Source organism: Suricata suricatta, chromosome 4, assembly GCF_006229205.1.
Source record: "Suricata suricatta isolate VVHF042 chromosome 4, meerkat_22Aug2017_6uvM2_HiC, whole genome shotgun sequence".
Lineage (NCBI taxonomy): Eukaryota > Metazoa > Chordata > Mammalia > Carnivora > Herpestidae > Suricata > Suricata suricatta.
The window spans coordinates 116,081,470-116,103,117 of record NC_043703.1 but is presented as its reverse complement, the minus strand read 5'-3'; the positions used below and the strand labels follow the sequence as shown (position 1 = coordinate 116,103,117).

Below are 21,648 nucleotides of genomic sequence, written 5' to 3'. Positions count from 1 at the left end.
GCACAGTGACTTGTGTAAAGCATAGTGCAAGTTGATTGCCCATGTTAAGCAACTTCTCACTGCTACCCCTGCCCCCTCCTTCCACACCACCCGCTGCCGTGCAAGCAGCCCAACCTGCCAGCCAGTTGACTTGCAAGAGACCTCCAAGTCCCCTGCATACTTCCCTTCATCTCCCTTACCCTCTAAATAAAACCAGAGGCCCCGTGTTCTCATCTCTTGAAACAGCTCTCAAATTCACCAGTTTCCCCTGCTGGAATCCTGGATCAAGCGGCTGTTATCTATCTCCTGAGCCTGTGAAAGCCTAACAGGTCTTCCTGCTTCCATTCTGGCCCCCTTCCAGTCTCATCCTTCTTCCACTTGGCAGTCTTAACAATGCAGGTCTGATCAGGTGACTCCCTCCGCTCCCCTGCCACACACCTAAACACTCTCCAGTGGCTTCCCCTGCTTCTGAGATAAGACCTCCCTTTTGAAGAGGCCCCAAAGGCCCACATGGCCCACACATGCTGACTTCTTCCTGAAATCAGACCCCCACCCTCTCAAACCCTCCCTCCTACCACACAGGCTGCTTTCAGCCACTTGAACCCCGAGTGGTTGATAATCCAGGGTCCAATTCCCAGAGCCCACTCCAGAGATACCACCCTCAGCCCCCAACTAGTCTCTTTCTGGAAGAGTGGGTACAGAGAGTTCTCTGCTCAATCCCTAGAGTCGCCTCAGGACCGTTTTTCCTCCCATCCTTAAAGGTTCTCTGTGCAGGAGGGCTGGGGGATAAAGGACACTGAGCAGTATCAGAGGGTGGAGAGACATGACTTGCCTTGTGGGCTTTGGTCTGTCTGTGGCCATCTTTCTTCCCATAAGATGATGATAATAGCCAAGCATTGTTCCAACCTTTTGTCATATTGGCTTATTTAATTTTCACAACAACTCTGTGAGGCAGGTATGTGGGGAACCTGGCGCACACACACAGATCGACTCACTGCCTAGGCGTCTGGCTCTAGAGTCCTTGTTTGTTGGTTTATTGTCAACTTTTAAAAAATGTTTATTTATTTATGAAAGAGAGTAGGGGAGGGGCAGAGAGAGAGAGGGAGACAGAGAATTCAAAGTAGGTTCCAGACTCTGAGCTGTCAATACAGAGCCCAATGTGAGGCTCAAACTCACTAACTAAGATCATGACCTGAGCCAAAGTCAGACGTTTAAGAAACTGAGCCACCCAGGTGCTCCTTGTTGTCAACCGTTTTATTAAGGTTTCAGACCTTCAAAAGTGGAGACAGTCATAAAGAAGGGTCCACCCATCACTGAGCTTCAACAATTACCAGTCTCGTGAGGCTAGCCTCATTTCACATATATGCCCCCTATCCCAACCAATAAATTATCTTAAAGCAATGCCCAGACTACTCATCGTTTCATTGTACCTGCTGGTAGGTATCGCTAAAAACTAAAGACTTAAAAAAATGTTTATTTATTTTGAGAGAGAGCGAGGGAGAGCAGTGGAGAGTCTGACATGGGGCTTAATCTCATGACCGTGAGATCATGACCTGAGCTGAAATCAAGAGTCAAATGCTTAACGACTGAGCCACCCAGATGCCCCAGGACTTTTTTTTTTTTCCTTCAGAATAAATTCCTTTCCCCACTAAATAAAGCTTAAGGTATTTCATGGTCCCAGTCTTATTTATTTGTTTTTTTAAATTAATTAAGGGGCGCCTGGGTGGCTCAGTCGGTTAAGCCTCCGGCTTCAGCTCAGGTCAGATCTCACGTTTGTCAGGCTCTGTGCTGACAGCTAGGTCAGAGCCTGGAGCCTGCTTCCGGTTCTGTGTCTCCTTCTCTCTCTGCCCCTTCCCCTCTCATGCTCTCTCTCTGTATCAAAATAAATAAAACATTAAAAAAAATTGAAATTAATTAATTATTAAATTTATAGCAGATAATGCAACAATGATTTCAAGAGTAGATTCCTTAATGTCCCTTACCCATTTAGCCCATCCCCTCCCCCACAACCCCTCCAGCAGCCCTCTGTTTGTTCTCCATATTTAAGAGTCTCTTATGTTTTGTCCCCCTCCCTGTTTTTATGTTATTTTTGCTTTCCTTCCCTTATGTCCATCTGTTTTGTATCTTAAAGTCCTCATATGAGTGGTCATATGGCATTTGTCTTTCTCTGACTAATTTCACTTAGCATAATACCCTCTAGTTCCATCCATGTAGTTGCAAATGGCAAGACTTCATTCTTTTTGATTGCTGAGTAATCCTCCATGTATATATATATGTGTGTGTGTATATATATATACACCACATCTTGATCCATTCATTCATCGATGGACATTTGGGCTCTTTCCATACTTTGGCTATTGTTGATAGCGCTGCTATAAACATTGGGTTGCATGTGCCCCTTCAAAACAGCAAACCTGTATCCCTGTATCCCTCGGATAAATACCCAGTAGTGCAATTGCTGGGTCATTGGGTAGTTCTATTTTTAATTTTTTGAGGAATCTCCATAGTGTTTTCCAGAGTGGCTGCACTAGTTTCTTCAGAATAATTTTAGATTTACGAAGTCAGAAAGAACAGAATTCCAGTATAACCCTCACCTACTTTCCTCTGATGTTATCATTTCATGGCACAGTCGTCAGAACTGAGAAACCAGTGTTGCAACATTACTATTAACTATACTCTCAGACTTTATTGGATCTTGCTATTTTTTACACTAACATTCCTTTTTCTGTTCCATTATCTGATCCAGGATCCCACTTTACATTTAATTTTCATGTCTCCTTATCTCTGGTCTATGACAGCTTTCAGACTTTCCTTGTTTTTGATGACCCTGGCAGTTCTGAGGAATACTGGTCAGGTATTTTGTAGAATATCTCTCAATTTGGGTTTGTCTGGTGGCTCTCATGACTAGACTGGGTTATGCATTTTGGGGGAAGAATATCACAGAGGTGAAATGCCTTCTTTCTCGCATGGTATAGAGGGTTTTTAACATAACTACAACACCTAAAATAATTATTTCTTAATATCTTCAAAACAGTTGCTATTTGTCTTAGTCTGTTTGGGCTGTTATAATAAAATACCACAGATTGGGTAGCATACAAACAATAGAAATTTACTTTTCACTGTTCTGGAAGCTGGAAGTTCAAGGTGCTGGCAAACTCTGACGAAAGCCAGTTTTGTAGTTCATAGGTAGCACCTTGTAGTTATAACATTGCATAATACAAAGGTAGAGAGATCTTTCTGGGGTCTCTTTTATAAGGACACTAATCCTATTCATGAGGGTTTTGCTGTCATTACCTCAGTATCTCCCAAAGGCCCCACCACCTAATACCATCACAACCTCACACTGGTGGTTAAGATTCAACATATGACTTTTGTGGGGACACAACATTGTACTATTCACATTTCCATGATTATCATATCAGTTTTTAAATAATTGGTTTGTTTGAGTCAGGAACCCAGAAAGTCTACATGTTATATTTGACATATAAGCCTCTTCTAATCTATTGGTTCTCCTTCCCTTGCTTTTTTTCCCCCCTATTTGTTGAAGAAACTAGGTTGTTTGTCTTGTAGAGTCCCTCATTCTGAATATGACTGATGGCAGATCTCTGGTATTATTTAACATGTTCTTCTGTCCCCAGTTGTTCCTATAAACTTGAAGTCCATGCTTTAACCACTGCCCCATATTGCCTAGTGAAGGGGGGAAAGATAATAGGACAGTTCCTGGGGAAGCATTGTGACCTGACTGTGCTCTCTTTCCTCTTCCTTTTCTGCTCAGTTCCTCTTCTGAACTTGCTTTTTTTCTTTTCTTCGGGCCCAGACACCGTTTTGGCAAGTCAGGTCCTAGGGCAGGGAACTAACAGATGCGCTTCTTCTCATTTGTGTTTCAGTCTATTCAGCAATAAGTTGTGCTTTGTTTTTAAAGTTCCTTCTACTCTTCCTTTGCCTGAGTCATCCACCTAGCTGACAGGGGGTGTGAGCATGCTGTGTTTGTGCACGGGAAATCCAGACATCAACTGAGGCAGCAGAGCAGATGGGTTGCACAAGGCTCCCTCAGGGAAGAAGGAGCCGGCTGGACAGGAAAGTGCACTCTTCACGTCTGGGAAGAAAGCTGTGTGTGGGCTGAGAGTTGGAAGGCAGTAGGGAGATTTCTTATAGAGGTTGCCTGAACTCAAGTTCCAGGATGAAAATGCCTTGCAGGTAGTTATGTTTTAGTCATTTACATCCTCTAGGACGGAGAGTGACTGTTTCCGAGGCTGGTCTTGGAGCAGGTTTATGCTGTGGACAAGGTCAACACCTTCTAGTCCAGTGGCTCTCAATCGCTGCTGCACCTTTGAACCACCTGGGCAGTGTTTTAAATGGACCCCAACGCCTGGAGCCCACCCCAGCCAATAGTATTTGAATCCCTGAGTGGAAGACCTTGTTTAGGGATACATAGGTGTTGGATTGTGCAGCCTGGCTGAGGACTGCTGAACTGGCCCAGCGTTTTTGCCATTGGGCTATAGGTTCGGTGCATATTTTATTCCTGATCTGGAAGAGCTCTGACTCAGAGGTCTGGGTAGAGAAGGGCTGTCAGTTTCCTTCAGGCCATGGCCCTCAGCTGCTGCTCCCTAGCCCCCCTCTCCCAGGGGGTGTAGGGGTGAGACTGTAGGTTCTGCTGAGAATGAGATGACTCACCTTTCTTGGGAAGGGAAAGAGAAGGAATCACTGGGCTGACTCATTCTTCCGGTAAAGAAAAAGGAAAGGAAAAACATCCACGATTGATTGGGTAAAGATGGGGGATGAATTTTGGAGGCGAGAGGAAGGCCATATGTTTAAAACTTTTGAGAAAATAAAAATTAACCCAGACTGAGAAAGTAAAACCCTTTGTTGCCATTTTTCAGTCTGGGAGGACAGACATATAAGCCCCTCTTTACAAAGAATCAGTGTTTCTCACAAGGTCCCATGGCAGCTATAAGGTTTCCCAATGACTTACTTCTTCGAGAAACTACTGTTCCACACTCACTGAGAAATCGCATACTCCAAGATCATAGATTGCCAGAAACTTTGCTGTTTAAAAATAATATTCGCAGGAATGAAACATCCACCTCTTGATAGGTGGGTCTAGAGCACTTTGACTCAGAGAACTAACCCAACTGCAGCACTTTCTATACATAACATTCCACACTTATCTTAATTTTGTAGTTTCTAAGGAAACACGATCCTGTGCCCATTTCTCAGTCTAGACCTAGATGGACTTCTTATCTAATAGCCATGCTTTGCTTCGAGCTTATTAAAGCACCACATCATTTAAATTTTACTCTACCTTTCCCCAGAATTCTGTACTAACTCCATTTCCCCCCTTGTGTGGTGACACGCCCCATAGTTCCTCTACTCTGTAGCCTCCCTCATCACAGTGAGTCAGTAGATGTGACTTTGTCAGACATGTTTGTCCCTGGGGGTCTTAGGTGGACTGGGTTAGTACATTATCATCCGTGCTTAGCATTTATAACGCAGAACCCCTTTCTTGAATCTCAGGCCTATATTTCCAGTGTTTATTGAAATGCTGCATCTGGAAGGCCCTTTAAGTATTTCAAACTCACATGACCAATGCAGAACTTTTATCTACCCCTCCAGTAAGTCAGTATGCTTCTTGTTTTCCTTGTCCTGATTAATAAGCATTAGTATCTAACTAGAAATCAAGGCATTATCCATATTCTATTCTTCCTCCTTCCCCCAGTCAGTCAGCCCTTTGTTCTACCCAAGGACCCAGCACAGTGCTGGGTACATAGTAGGTCCTGAGTAGCTATTTGGTGGATGAATGAATAAAACCACAAGTCTGGTAGTTGCTTCTCTTTTAATTTTTAAAAATTTCTACTAGGTGATAAGATTGTTTAGGGTTTGGGATGGATCTTTATCTCTGTTTGCCTTGCCCTTCTCAGCTGAGTTATTGGCACATAGTAGGTATTTAAGGTATATAGATTGAATAAACACAATAATCTAGCTAGTTCCCCAGGTAACTAAAGTGATTATTTTTTCAAATTTAACCTAATTTAAGAAATTGTTTTTCAACGTTTATTTACTTTTGAAAGTGAGGCAGAGAGTGAGCAGGGGAGGGGCAGAGAAAGAGAGAAACACAGAATCTGAAGCAGGCTCCAGGCTCTGAGCACTCAGCACAGAGCCTGACACGGGGCTTGAACTCACAAACCGTGAGATCATGACCTGAGCTGAAGTCTTATGCTTAACCAACTGAGCCACCCAGGTGCCCCTCAAATTTAATTTCATTTATTTTGAGAGAGAGAGAGAGCAAGAGAGAGCACAGGGGAAGGGCAGAGAGCAGAGAGAGAGCAAGAGAGAGCACAGGGGAAGGGCAGAGAGCAGAGAGATAGCAAGAGAGAGACTCCCAAGCAGTCTCTATGTTGTCAGCCCAAGTTGGGGCTTGATCCCACAACCAGGAGACCTGAGCTGAAACCAAGAGTTGGATGCTCAACCGACTGAGCCACCCAGGTTCCCCTACAGTGAATATTTTAAAAAAATTGTCAGAGCATTCCAGTCAAACCCTATCTGTTCTTGACCTTGCTCTCTTTTTTCTGAAATGTCTTTTATCACACTTCAAGCCCTCCTTTGGGCTGACAATGCTGCAGTTTCTGATTCTGGCCTTCATGCGTCAGAGCCCTTGCTGATACCTTCTCTGCTTGGTAAACTTGTCCATCCACCCATTCCAGCGCCTCTGGGAAGCTTCCTTGACTCACAAGGGAGAAATCATCTGTGTGCCCACTGTACATTATAATGCTTCATTTAAGCTCTGGTCACAGTATTTTGTATTTATTTGCTTACTTGTGTTTTTTGATGGACTCGGCTTCTTGGGTGCTTATTCACTGTGGCTTTCCCTGAGCCCAGCTCAGAAGAGGGTGTAGATGTCTGTGGAGCAAAATGTTCTTCCTGGGACTCTCTCTTATTGGCAGTGGTGGAGTGACACAGGGGCCAGCTGGGCTAGGACAGGATGAAGACAGTGCCAGAGCACAGGGCAGTCAGGAGCTGGAAGTCTCCACTGGACCATCTTTAAGAGGTTGCTTCACTCAGGCCGTTCTTCTTCCAGGCTCGCACCTCTGCTCCTGCTGTTCCTCTTCCCTCCTTGAGCCACTGACTGCCGTACGATTGTCCCTTTCAAGTCCTACTCTCCCTTCAGAGCCCTGCCTGGGCTCCATCCCCTCCCGGCAGCCACAAGGCCATAGACTGCTCACCTGCCCGCTCATTCATTCTTGTGACAGGTATGCTGCTGGAGCCCCTTCTAGGTGTGCATCAGGAGACCAGGAGCCAAGGAGGATGAGGACATGGAAAGAACAGCCAACAGCCCACCTCCTTCAGGAGCTTATAATCAAGTAATATATTAGATAGTATTTTAAATTAAATAAATGTGTTTTTTAAATTTTTTTTTAAGTTTATTTATTTATTTTGAAAGAGACAGAAACAGCATGAATGGGGGAGAGGCAGGAAGAGTGGGAGAGAGAGAATCCCAAGCAGGCTCTGCACTGCCAGCACAGAGCCCAGTTCAGAACTTGAACTTATGAAACCAAGAGATCATGACCTGAGCCAAAACTAAGAGTCAGACGCTTAACCAACTGAGCCACGCAGGCACCCCTAAATTAAATATATATTTTAAAAATAGAATATTACTTCTATATATTTTATATAATGCTGATTTAAAACAATTTTTTTAATGTTTATTTATTTTTGAGAGAGAGAGAGAGAGAGAGACAGAGTACAAGTGGGGGAGGAGCAAAGACAGAGAGGGAGACACAGAATCTGAAGCAGGCTCCAGGTTCTGAGCTGTCAGCACAGAGCCTGACATGGGGCTCGAACTCAGGAATGGCGAGATCATGACCTGAGCTGAAGTTGGATGCTTAACCAACTGAGCCACCCAGGTGCCCCTATTTTTTCCATTTTAAAAAGAAATTAAAATTCCATCCATCTTCCTATTACCTGAGTCAATCTATGTTAATGCTTTAATATATTTTCATCTAACTTAAAATAATTTTGTACTTTTTACTTTGAAATAGTTTGTCTTACAGAAAAGTTGCAAAAAGAATAAAGAACTTTCAGGGGCACCTGGGTGGCTCAGTCAGTTGAGCTTCTGACTTTGGCTCAGGTCATGATCTCACGGTTCATGGGTTTGAGCCCGATGTCAGGCTGACAGCTCAGAGCCTGGAGCCTGCTTCGGATTCTGTGTCTCCTTCTGTGTCTGCCCCTCTGCTGCTCATGCTCTGTCTGTCTCTCTAAAAAATAAGTAGACATTAAAAAAAATAAAACAAAATAAAGAACTTTCCTATACCCTTTGCCTAGGTCCACTAGTTTTTAACATTTTGCTGCACTTCCTTTATTATTCTTTTTATCTACAGGTGATCATAAAATCTGGAAGCATAGCAAATATACATGACCTCACTAAGAACATTTTTCAGTCTGTAAAGAAAACGAAAGTGTCTACATTTCCAGGTTGTACTGCCAGCCTCGCTATTTACACCTTATTGTTTCTCAGCCATTTGAGAGTAGCTTATATTCATTGATCTCCTTACTACTTTAGTGTATCATAAGAATGAGGACATTCTTTTACATTTCTGTCTTAGTCTGTTCAGGCTGCTGTCGCAAAAATACCGTAGACTAGGCGGCTTATAAACCGCAGAAGTGAATTTCTCGCAGTTCTGGAGGCTGGACGGCTACGTTCCCGGCACTGGCAGATTCGTCATGTGGTGACAGCTTGAGTCCTGCTTCACAGACAACCATCTTCTGGGTTCTTACATGGCAGAAGGGGCGAGACTCTTTTGGGGTCTCTTTTATTTTTTAAAACTTTTTTAATGTTTACTTTTGAGAGAGAGAGAGAGAGCGAGAGCGAGAGAGAGAGAGAGAGAGAGAGAGAGTGCAAGCATGAGAAGGGGAAGGGCAGGAGCGTGCATACACACACACACACACACACACACACACACACACACAGAATCTGAGGCAGATCCCTGGCTCCAAGCTATCAGCACAGAGGCCAACAGGGGGCTCAGACCCACAGACCACGAGATCATGACCTGAGGCAAAGCTGGACACTTAACCAACTGAGCCAGAGGGTCTCTTTTATAAGAGCACTAACGAATGTCATTCATGTCATGAGGCCCCACCTCAAAATACCATCACTTTGGGTGTTAGGTTAATGTATGAATTAGGGGAGAGACACAAACATCCAGTGTCTAGCAATAACCTCAATTGTAGTTATCACATTCAGAAATTTAAGATGGATACAATACTTTTATTAATCTATGATCTCTGTGCCAATTTTCTCAGTTCTCTCAGTAACGCCCTTGAGAGCATCTTTCCTGATTCAGTCCAGAATCACATATTACATTTAGTTGTCGTATCTCTTCAGTGGACCAGGTTCCTGTCTTTCTTTGTCTTTATGGCATGGACATATTTGATGGACAAGGCTGGTTATGCCTCTCAGTGTGGGTTTGTCTGATGTCTCCTCATGATTAGATTCAGTCCCTCCAGAATACTATTTGAGTGACACTGTGAACTTCTCAGGGTATCACATCTAGAGGCACACAAGGTCCATCTGCCCCTCATTTGTCCCTTTAATATGTCCCCATAATTTTGTGGGCTGGCACTTCATTACTTTCTGACACAACAAGATGTTCCAGGTTCCTTTTGTCCCTTCCCTTTCCCAGTCCTGGAATCAGCCACTTCTGTAAGGACCCCTCATTTGTTTTAGTAGATCAGGGTCTGGATGTCATTCTTTCTCTTTGTTATCCACTTACTGTCCACCTAGCTCTATTTATCTATGGGTTTTTTTCTTTTTAAAGTTTATTTTTTACTTAGAAAAAGCATGTGAGCCGCAGAACGGCAGAGAGAGAGAGAGAGAGAGAGAGAGAGAGAGAGAGAGAGAGAGAGGGGCGGGGAGAGAGAGAATTCCAAACAAGCTCCATGCTGTCAGCGCAGAACCCAACGGGAAGCTCAATTTCACGAACCGTGGGATCATGACCTGAGTAGAAATCAAGAGTCAGATGCTTATCTGACTTAGCCATCGAGATGCCCCCAGCTCTTTATTTTTTTTTATGTTGGAATTATCCTGTATATATGCATTCTACAAAATCATAAGCTTATTTTCATGTCATAAGTGTCTGAAAACATCTTAAATGGCTGTATAGTGTTCGATATAGGAGTGGACCGTTATTTGCTTAACCATCCACCTTTATAAAGCAGCAGTGAGCGTCCTCAGCATTTACATCTGACCGCACCTCGGAACATCTCTGAGTGTTTCCTTAGACAAAATACTTAGAGGGGAAATTTTTGCCAGGACAGCAGTGTGAGCATTACGTATAAGTGGGGAAAATGGTTCAGGCCTTTTGTGTTATAAGAAGTCTGAGAAGCAACCATTTTAGTTAGGAAGAGTGCTGAAACTGGGTCTGGCCTGTGAACGGCAGCACCTCAATGAGGGTGGATGTAGAAGGTGGAGGGGGGCTCCATGCGGGGGGGGGGGTGTCAGGGCGAGCAGAGAGATGGAGGCAGCATGGGGCCTGGCGTGCGCAGGGGACTTTCAGGGGGCCTTTGCAGGGTCTTTATTGGGAAGGGAAAGCAGCAGGAGGTGGCTATAGGATCTGGTGTCCTAATGAGAGAAGGGAGGGAGGGGGTGTGGAAGTTTCTGCTTCCTTCCCTGTGCAGAGGATGGTGCTGGGAGAGCCGTGTGGCTCCAGGGCAGATTTGGGGTAGAGCCCGGAGTGTAGTGAGGCATGAACCCCCAGTGTTTGCAGCTTTTCCTTTGTCCTCCAGCTTGGCATCCTCTCCCCTCCCCTCGAGCTTGGCCTTTTCCCGAAGGCAGAGGGCCCAGTAGGGGCGTGTTGCCTGGTTTCCTTTCATTGTGCGCTAATGCCTGTGGCCTGCTTTGTACAAAGCCCTGCTTTTCTGAGGCCCCTGCTCTGGGGTGAGGCCAGGGAAGGCAGGCCCCTCTCCTCGCAGTAGCTCCAGGGCTATGGGGACTGGAGGGCAGGAGGGGAGTGAGTTGGGCACTGTCATGCTTGAGCTTTGCCCGTGGAGAGCTTTCCCTGGGGACAGAGCCTGAGGTGGACCCTGAAGAGGGACCCTCCCTCTCTGGAAATGTCTGAAGTGAGGCGGGGAGGCTGTGGGGGACAGGGAAGGCCGGGAGAGGGCTCAGCCTGGGCCTCCCCTTTGGCCTGTGTGCTCATGGGTGCTTGGGAGCTGTGGGAAGCTGGGAGTGGATCTCAGGGAATTCAGGGAAGTGGGAGGAAAATGCGAGGCACTTCGAAGAGCAGCTGGGACAGTCACTGAGTGTCTTACTGGTCTTATGGGTTGACTTTAGAAAGCCTTCAGACCGGGGAGGCCCTCAGGCCATTGAGAAGCAAGGTCTCATTGGCACTCATCACATGGGGAGTCCTGGGGACTGTGGGACCCAATGATAAGCTCAGGCTGCGGGGCGGGGTCCGTGGGGATTCCAGGGTGACCTTCAGCAGCTGACCTGCTCTCCTCTCCCACCTCCTTCCCCAGACATCCTTCTACGGCCGCTTCAGGCACTTCTTGGATATCATTGATCCTCGCACACTCTTTGTCACCGAGGTAAGTCCTGTGTATCACTCTCAGTAGAAGCCCCTGTTCCCTTTAGAAGATCCATGGGTCATCTGCGTGTTTGCTTTATACACATTCTCTCATTCTGTGCGCATCTTATGACATCCCTTCAAGGTAGATAAATCGCATCATTATTATTTCCAACTCTAATAAAGTTATTACCCATCACATGTACGACATGCTCATTAGAAAAGTTCACATGGCACAGATGTGTTTACATGAGAAAGTATCCTTTATACACCCTCCATGCCCAGTCCCCTCGTGCCGTAGGTAATGTTAGGTTTGTTAAGGTATAGTTTACCTTTTGTATGTGTACCCTTCTGAGTTTTGACAAACATACTCAGTCGTGTATCCACACCACCATGAAGCTGTAGAACGGTCCCGTGTTCGCTCATGCCCAGTTATAAACTTGATCTCCCTTGTGCCTGCCAGCCTCTGGCAACCACTCATCTGTTTTCTGTCTGTTTTGTCTTCCTGTTTTAAATGCCATATGAATGGAATACTACAGTACGTAGCCCTTGTGTGTCTGGCTTCCTATCCTTAGCGTAATGTTTTCGAGATTCATCCATGTGGCTGCATGTGTCAGCGGTTCGTGATTCCTTGTTGCTGAATCGTAGTCCACTGAAAGGATGTTCCAGAATGTGTATATCCATCCACTTGTTGATGAACACCTGGGCTGTTTCCAGTTCGGAGCTATTGTAAATAAAATGCTATGAGCATTCTTTGTGTGGACTTATGTTTTCGTTTCTCTTGAGTAAGTAACTAGGAATGGGTCGCTCACTCATATGGTAAGTGTGGTCAGTGTATGGTTAGCTTCATAGGAAGCTGCCAAACCATTGTTGAGAGTGGCTCTACATTTAACATCCCATCTGCAATGTTCCAGCTGCTCCCCATCCTCACCAACATGTGGTATCGTCACATTTAAATTTATTGCCAAGTCTATTTCAGCCATCATAAGAAGTATGTCTTTATAGCCTTTTTATGTGGTTAGCAATGCATGCACATATAAAAAAGCAGATATTTATTAAGCTCTTACTGTGAACAGGGCGGTGTTGTAAGCAGTTTACCTGCATTAGCTCATTAGATCAACTCAAAGCATCCCTACGAGGTAGATGTTATTTTAAGTTCCATTTTACAGATGAGGAAACAGACAGAAGTTAAATCTCATGCACATGGTGCTAGCCAGTGGTGGAGCCAGTGTATGAACCCAGGTAAGCTTGTCTCCGGAACCCTGATTCTTAAACTGTTCGCACCTTGTTCAGGTAACGATCCCAAGATTACTCAGTGGGCAGAAGGCCTGAGCTCCTGCGCCGGGGCCCCACGTACCCCGTGGAAGGTCTTGAGCCTTTGAGTTGGCTCACTGAGTAGCCAGCACTTCTCTGCACATCTTCTCTGTGTTGAACATTGGAATGCTTCTGCCCCGGAGTTGATCCTTCTGGGAGGTAAAAGCCATGATGGAAAGAAGCACAAGGCCTTCTGGGCACCTTGGCTTAGAACCATCCCCAGTGGGAAATACAGCCCAATACCATGAAATGTGGGAATTATCCTGATGTAGTTTTCTAGGGCATGTCAGTGAGGACAAATGGCTCTGGTATTTTCCTGACTGACTTCACCTGCCCCTCTGGGTCTACCACCTCATAAGCGCAGGGCTGCTATACTCTGGGCTCTGTCTGGATTCTCCTGAGGAGTAATCAATGTGACTACACAAAAATTTGGGAAAGCACCAAGCTAGAGAAACTGCTCACCTAGCCTAGGTGATGTGTCTTTCTTGAAAGCTCCAGAACAGTGCAAAACCGGATAGAGCTGTAACATGAATCCTGACAAAAATGCCACCTGCTTGATGGAGAAGGTCATAGAGGTCTGTGCTTAACTCGAAGGATAGGGGTGCTGTTGATGGGTTTAAGACACATTGAGAAATGGTGGAGGACGACAGAAGCAAAAGGTACTTTGTGCTCCCCAGATTACCACGAGGAGGCAGGGGCCTTGAGGATGGATGGGCACCTGCAGGGCAGCATGCCAGCTGTGCCAGGGTCCCACCCCCTCCTTCCTCTCCAGCCCCCTCTCTTTTCATTCCTAGACCATTTCAATTCCCACTCTCCTCCTGGTACCACATCTCTCTTGCATTTTGAAAGGCCCCAGTATTCCTGTACCTCATGAAACCATTTTTGACCTGTTTCCCCTATCAGCAACTGACATGTCAAAGCCAACTAACTATTTACTTACTGGAAAATAACCAATGCAACAGTAATTTTAGAATAGTTTTCAAAATTCACATGTCCCCCTCTCCTCATCAAAGATTCTGAAAGCCTTCCCAGAAAGACCCACACCTCCCTCCCCTCTGCACCCCAGCTGGAGACTGTTTCCAGTACTACATGCTGGCCTTTTGGAAAGTTTTTGCCCAGAGAAGATCATCTTCTGAGCCGTAAAAACTCTGGAAGGGCCATGAGTGAGGCCTCCAGGTCTTCACTGGCTCTAGTCCAGTCAGGTTGCTTAGCAAGGCCATCTGCATGGAAGCAAGGAGAAATTAGAAGCTGGAGGAGAGTCTCTTACCTGATGCTCTCCCCCATGAACCGTGGCATGGCCAGGAGGGTCCACGCTCCCCTCGGCCGAGCTCAGTCCACAGACCATGGTTCATGTCTACAGAGGACTGTTTCTCTCCCAGGGCCTTGGCTGGTGTTCTGGGGGGGAGAGGGGGGGACTAGAACCCAGCTGGAAGAGATCTAGACATGTCTGCTTGCCTGTGAGGGTAATAGGTTCATGGAGGCATGAGGTGGTTCTGGAAGCTGGAGGTTCTTGAGGTAGAAAGATCCTGGGCAGAATGAGCCATCTGGTGACCTCGTTCTGAGAGGCATTAGCTGAGTCCATGGATAGACTCCTCTTGAGAGAGTTTTGCAGTGATTTGTTTGACATTTATAACTGACTAAGCTTTTAAAAGATTCCAATCCTTATATGTGTGAAGAGGCAGAGGAAATTTTATTTACTTCTTCTTAGGAAGAAGGCTGTCTTTGTCATAGAAATGTCTTGAGCAAGGCTTCAGAGGAGGGAGACGTTGGTCTGCTTGACAGAGGGGAAAGAACTGTGCTTTTTGATCATGCCAAGAGAGGAGAGAGAAGGAAGAAGAGGGAGAAACAGTGGGAAGGAAAGCCAGCATCTGGATGAACTGAGAGGCCAGTGGCTGGGGCTTCTTTGAGACTGGCCATGCATACTGAGTTGTGATGTTTGTTGACATGGTGCATTTTTGTCCCCTCCGCCCGTTCCTGGGAAAGTGTCAGTGAAGTCTGCCTGGTTCATGAATCTCTTCAAGAATAGATTATTTGGGGGGATATTGAGGGGCTGTGAGTCTCTTGTCAGGGTGCAGTGTGTATGGGACCAGACCTGAGGCACCCCTATTTATTTTTTTAAGAGAGACACACAGAGAGAGTATAGGTAGGGGAGGGGCAGAGGAGGTGGGGACAGAGGATCCAAAGCAGCCTCTGTGCTGACAGCAGAGAGCCTGATGCAGGGCTCGAACCGATGACCCGTAAGATCATGACCTGAGCTGAAATCAGGTACTTAACTGACTGAGCCACCAGGTACCTCTGAAGTTTCTTTTAATTTTGGACTGAAGATGAAGGGAATTTGCTATTCTGAATTCAATAATTATTTAAGGGAATCAATGGTTGACAGATTATCATCCTTCCTGAAGGGCAGAGAAAACTAACTGCAATAGTGTTAATAATAGAATCAGGACTAGTTTTGGTGTAGTAATATGAAACTGTTTGGGGTGTATTGTAGGATAGAATAGACAAGTCATTATATTGATGTTGGGAGCCAGGGGAAGATACAAATCTGGAGCAGGGGAAAGGACAGAGAACTATGTGATGTTTTACTGAATTAGAGGTATGGATATGAACTCAGGACTCACACACATACACATTTGTGTTTATATTTCCCAGTTTCCTGGCCCTTTTCACTGAAAGGGGCTAGAAGCAATGACACCTGGTAACAGTGAACACATTTAGCAGTCAGATCTTGGTTTCTAATCCCAGTGCCCACTAATAGAAACCGTGGCTTCTTGGAGAGGTGGCCTAATCTACATCTGGGGCAAGAGAAACTGCTACAGAAAGGGGGAGGGTGCCCAAAGAATGGAGACCCAGGCACTGGCTTGAAAGGAAACCCATCAGGCACATTTGGGAATTTGAACATTAAGCAGAACACAATGGGTTATAATACACTGAAGACTGATGATAATTAGTAATAATAATAAAATGCAGGGGTCAATAATAACAACAGGAAGGAGGAGAAATCCATCGGTCCACAGTCCACTGGAAGTGTGGGAGGGGGAAGCTCATCTTCACAGAAGAATGTCAGCTGCTAAATGTAGCAGGAAATCACCATTGTGTAACCCTCAGTGAAATAACTGCCCCTGACCAGGATCATTACTGGATGCTGCTTGCATAGAGTAATGGGTTGGAGGGAAACAAGATATCCGATGTTTTCAAGTAAGTCTTACCCTGACGATTAGTTAAGTTACCTTTACTGTGAAGAGCTTGGAGGACACTGCTTTAACCAGGTGGCCAAACTTAGCATCACTAGCCATGAAAAAATGACAGTATGTGCCTTCTGATGTGGTATGACTCCGGTAGTAATCCCTAAATACTGGAATATGTGAAAGCCTAAAGAAGAAAATAAAAACAGCCCATAATCCTGCCTGCCGGAAATAATCACCATTGACATTTTTGTATAGGCATATGTACAAAGTTAGGATGATTTATATAATATGTGTATATATATCTATCTCTTTATATGGAATATGTATAGAGAGAATCATATATGATATATATGTTTACAGAAAATATATGTATACATAATATATACTCTTTTTTCCATGCAGTATATCATGAACATTTTTCCTTGTTATTAGATGTTATTTCAAAATATATTTCATAACCACATAGTGATCCATCTTGTGACTATTCTATAATGCACTTAATCATTTTCTCTATTGTTGACCACTTGGGTGGTTTCAAGTCTTTTGCCTTTATAAGTATAATATTGTAATTAATATCCATGTGCATAAATCTCCCCATATTTCTCTTTATTTTCTTTGGATAAATTCCTACAAGTAAAATTTCTAAGTGAAAGACTTTTTTGATGTTTTTTAAAAGTTTTTATTTATTTTGAGAGAGAACGAGCGTGAGTGGGGGAGGGGCAGAAAGAGAGAGAGGAAGAGAGAATCCTAAGGAGGCCTCACACTGCCAGCACAGAGCCCAACAGGGGGCTCCATCTCATGAACTGTGAGATCGTGACCTGAGCCAAAATTAGGAGTTGAATGCTTAACTGACTGAGCTACCCAGGCACCCCTCTGAATGAAAGATATTTTAAGGCTTTTCATATATATTATCAAATCGCCCTGTAGATGATACTAAGTAGTACCAAGATTGTATCAGTTTATAGTCTCAATAATAGTGACTGAGGAGGTCCATTTATTTTTTTTTCCATTTATTTTTTTATCAACTGCTTTTTAATTATAATATTTCTCTACACTTTAAAAAATCAGTGTAATTAACATAGAGCATTATATCAGTTTCAAGTGTACAATATAGTAATTCAACAATTCTGTGTGTTACTTAGTGCTCATCATGATAAGTATACTCTTAATCCCTTTGTGGATGTCCATTTGTTTAAATGCCTTCTAGACAGCATCTGATATTCCAATTTAAAAATCTTTAATTGAATTTTTAATAAAAAATATCCAAATGTCAGTATCTTTTTTTATTCAAAACCTTTTATTGATTATTTATAAAAAATGTAAGTGTAAACATAAAGCTTATTTATCCCTCTTTGAGATTTTTACAGAAACTAAACAGTGCCTAAATCTATAGCATTATCTTCTACCTAATACAGCTTTGTCAACACTTAAGAGTTTTCATCCTGTTTATAAGATCTTTGATAGCTTCTTAGTGAGTGACAACTTACTATTTTGTTTAAATTCAAGGTAAGTAACGTATAGTGTAATAGTGATTTCAGGAGTAGAATTTAGTGATTCATCACTTACATATAACACCCCGTGCTAATCCGGACAAGTGTCCTCCTACGTGCCCTTCACCCCTTTAGCCCTTCCTCCCATCCAGCACTCCCTCCAGCAACCCTCAGTTCTCTGTGTTTAAGAGTCTCTTATGGTTTGTCTCCCTCTCTGTGTTTATATTATTTTTAATCAGTCAGAGAAAGACAAATATCACAATGATTTCGCTCATATGTGGAATTTAAGAAACAAAACAGATGAACATAAGGGAAGGGAACCAAATGTCAGTACCTTTATATACTTTCAGTTCTTGCCTATCTGCATGCAGTTTTGGTGTAGTATTACACGGAACACTTTTTATTTGCTTTTTTCATTCATTTCCAAGTCTTTATAGTTATTTGTTTGTTTGTTTTTAAATGTTAATTTTTGAGAGTGCAAACAGGGGAGGGGTAGAGAGAGGGAGACGGAGGATTCAAAGTGGGCTCTGAGCTGTCAGTCTGACAGTAGCAAGCCTCATGTGGGGCTCAAACTCACAAACCAATGAGATCATGACCTGAGCTGAAGTCAGATGCTCAACTGACTGAGCTACCCAAGTGCCCCTGTGGTTTTGTAAAATCAAGTTTTAAAGTCTAAATAACCATCCCTGTTAGATACTTAGATCTAACACCATAGGTGGTTTCCGATCTTTTGCTTGTTTCCAAGAAAAATAGCCTCAAACCCATGACTTTTAACTTCAGCTACATTTATTTTCTAGAATAAATTCCCAAGAGTAGGCTATCTAGACTGGAGGCCATGATTGTTTCTAAAGCTCTTGGGGTAGCTGGACAGATTTCTTTTCTGAAGGGTTATACTTCCTGTCATGCTGCCAGAATTGTATGGGTTTACCTCTCAGGGGCCCCCTGAAGGTGATCAGAGGTCAGCTACAGGGAAAGCAGAGCCTCTCCCCTTATGTCCCTGGTTCCCCCTTCCCTTGGGCCTCCCTGAGGGTGGTCTGGGGCTGGGGGGAGCCAAGGACCTATGTTAGCACAGACATTTAACCGTGGGTGTCCCAGGACTACTGGGAAGGAACAAGGAGGGTATAGGAAGGCTGAGTGAAGACAAGAGAAGGGCTTGGGACTCTGTCTGCATATAAATCATTATCTTCTGCAAGTCCCAGCTTATGGGACCACAGCAAGAATGGTTCAAGCAGTCTTTGTGGTGAGGTGAGAATGCATGGCTCTGCCCTGGGCAGGTGCAAGACTCACCCCTCAGGTGAGAACAGTCAGATTCTGAGCAATCAAGGCATGATGTGACGTAAGCTGCCCCCCACCTCCCCCTGCTCTCCCACCAGACATCCCTGCTCTGTTCTCCTATGCATACCCCCTTGCCAATTCGTTCTCCCCTGGCCCCGGATGCTTGGGGGGGAGGTTTGTTTTATTTTGTTTTGTTTGTTTTTGTTTTCAGTTCTGCAAGCTATGGGACTTCCAAATTCTCCACTTTGCCTAAAATACCCATGTTTCAGTGCTCCAGTTTCTCTGTGTTGGGCTGGGCCCAGCTTTGAATGAGAGTCAAGAAGGCCCTTCCTTTTCTTACCTGGGGTGCCCTGCCCTGGTAGGCATCAGGTTCGAGAAGTGCAGGCATTGCTGCAAAATCATTGGGAGATGACCTTTGTTTCATTACTGTTATAAGGAAAGGAGGGTCTTCCATGCTGATGTCTTTTTTTTTTTAATGTTTTTATTTATTTTTGAGAGAGAGAATGAGGGAGGTGCAGAGAGAGAGGAGGGCATAGGATCTGAAGCAGGGTCTACGCTGACAGCAGAGAGCCTGATGTGGAGCTTGAACTCATGAACTGTAAGAACATGACCTGAGCAGAAGTCGGATGCTTAACAGACTGAGCCACTTGGGTGCCGCTTCCATGCTAATGTCTTGAAAGAATGTCCCAGAACTGGATTGAGGGGATTTGAGGTTCCTAGGTGCCTCCCACCTACTCTGTGACCCTGGACATGGAAATGCTCTTCCTTTTTTCTGGCCCCAATTATTTCAGGAGGGCAGTGGCTTAGATGGTTCTATGATAGATATATGCAAAGGAGTATTCTTACCTACATGCTGTGTAAATAGTGCAGTCTCCTGTAATTCTGGAATTCTGTCAAATCAGCATCACCATCGAGGGACTTTGGTCTGTGGCTTTGGAACCTGGATTCCTAATCCTGACCATACCCTTCACTCCCAGCAAGCTCAGTCACTCGTTTTTTGTTAAATCCCTCTTATGCGTGGCCCCACATTAAGATGGACAGAGGTGGGTGGGTTCCTGCGGCTCTGCAAAGTACCTAAAACCAGCCCCCTGGTCCCTGCACTGTGCGGTCTCTGACAGATGACAGGGACTCACAGGCGCTTACATGGTCAGGGACCTCAGAGATATGCAGACTGAATAAATGCACTGACTATTGAGAGGAGAGGGAGAACACTTCTGGAAGATTCATGGAGAAGATGGCTCTGAGCCTGGAAGGATAGATGGGGATGGTCATAGACTGTTGGGGAGCAAGAGTGTCTTAATAAAGCAAACAGTGTGGGCAAGGCCGGGAGGTGGGACTATGCAGGCACGACCCAGACAGTGGGTTGTCCCTTTACCAGATGTGAAGGTGGAATATTTCTGAGTGCTACTCCTATCCTGGTCAGGTGCTATCACTGCTAACATGTGTTTAATATATTAAATATTCTTATGATAAGTATTTATGTCATTTTTGACACCCTTTCTGTTAGCCACGCAGGGATTACAGTTTGCATTTAGTTTGAGGGTAAAAAAAAAATTAGTTTCTTTTGTTGTTTTTAAAATTTTTAAAGTTTATTTATTTTGAGAGAAAGAGAGAGAGAAAGAAAAAGAGAGAATTCCATGCAGGCTCTGCACTGTCAGGAAAACCTGGTGCGGAGCCCGAACTCATGAACAGCAAGATCATGACCTGAGCTGAAACCAACAGTCAGATGCCCAACCGACTGAGCTATCCAGGCACTCCATGGTATTTTTTTTAATGTTTATTTATTTTTGAGAGAGAGAGAGAGAGCACAAGACGAAGAAGGGCAGAAAGAGGGGGACAGAGGATCCGAAGTGGGATCTTCACTGACAGCAGTGAGCCTGATGTGGGGCTTAAACTCACAAACTGGAAGATCATGACCTGAACCGAAATCAGATGCTCAACCGACTGAGCCACCCAGGTGCCCCAAGATTAGTTTTGTTTTTGATAACTCATTCCCCAGCTTTCCTTCTTGTGTCTTTTCCTTCCTGGGTCCCTCTGTACCTGTTACGCTAATGGGACACGGTCTCCTGCCCTCTCTGGTCACCACCCTAACACTCCATGCTTGCCTTTTTGCTTCCTTCTCCTTCCCTGCTAAGGCCTTGGGGCCAGGATTCTCCTCTGTTTAAATTCTCTGCCTTGGAGCCGACTTCCCAGGTGCCAGGGTTTCCAGAAGGATCTTCTGGAGACCACACTCCCATCAAATACAAGGAGACAACCACAAGGTGACACCTTCTGGCAGGTTAGCAAGAGGCAGGCAAGCCAACGAGGGAGGCTGGGAAGCAACCTGGGCCGTCCCTCCCCTTGGCCGAGGGGCTCTAGAGAAGGTCCTGCAGCCTTACATCTGCCACTCTGTGCCCTTGCATTCAGGGCCTGGCTGCCGGTTTGTTCCTGGTTGAAAAGACTTCCTGCAAAGTTCACCCTGCCGCTGACCTTCAGCTTTCCCCACCCCTCGAGTGCCCAGGGCTCTTCTGTCAAACCGCACAATGCATGGGAGTGAGAGGAGGGTTCAAAGCAGGGAAACACTCTTCCTATTCCTCAAGTTTCCCTCCTTCTCTCTAGTGAAGAGCCCAGCCCTCAGAACAGGCAGGTCTCAGGGACCTCGTAAAGTCCTCTTTGGCTGTCCCACAGCCTCGGGGACCTTGTAAGGTCCTCTTTGGCTGTCCTACAGCAGGGCCTGGAGCCCCAGCTTCTCAGTCTCTGACGGAGGGGCCTGGCTGAGGGCTAGTAAGGCCCAGCAACCGAAAAGCATGTTCTAGCTTCTTCCAGTCCTGATTTCTCAGGCTTGTCTTCAGGAACTTGGAA

The 21,648-nt window shown here is 44.9% G+C and overlaps 1 protein-coding gene across 3 annotated transcripts in view; it reads left to right on the top strand.

Moving 5' to 3' along the window:
• SFXN5 (sideroflexin 5) overlaps nucleotides 1-21,648 on the top strand; it is a 120,470-nt gene that overhangs the window by 2,247 nt on the left and 96,575 nt on the right. Inside the window, exons 2-3 of one of the 3 annotated variants that reach the window (XM_029937588.1) lie at nucleotides 7,227-7,337; nucleotides 11,494-11,562. In XM_029937588.1, coding sequence (XP_029793448.1) covers nucleotides 7,290-7,337; nucleotides 11,494-11,562 — 117 coding nt within the window. In that variant the 5' untranslated portion in view covers nucleotides 7,227-7,289. Of the gene's footprint in view, nucleotides 1-7,226; nucleotides 7,338-10,928; nucleotides 11,095-11,493; nucleotides 11,563-21,648 lie in introns of those variants that run through there. The other 2 variants (XM_029937590.1, XM_029937587.1) reach the window with 2 other exon arrangements.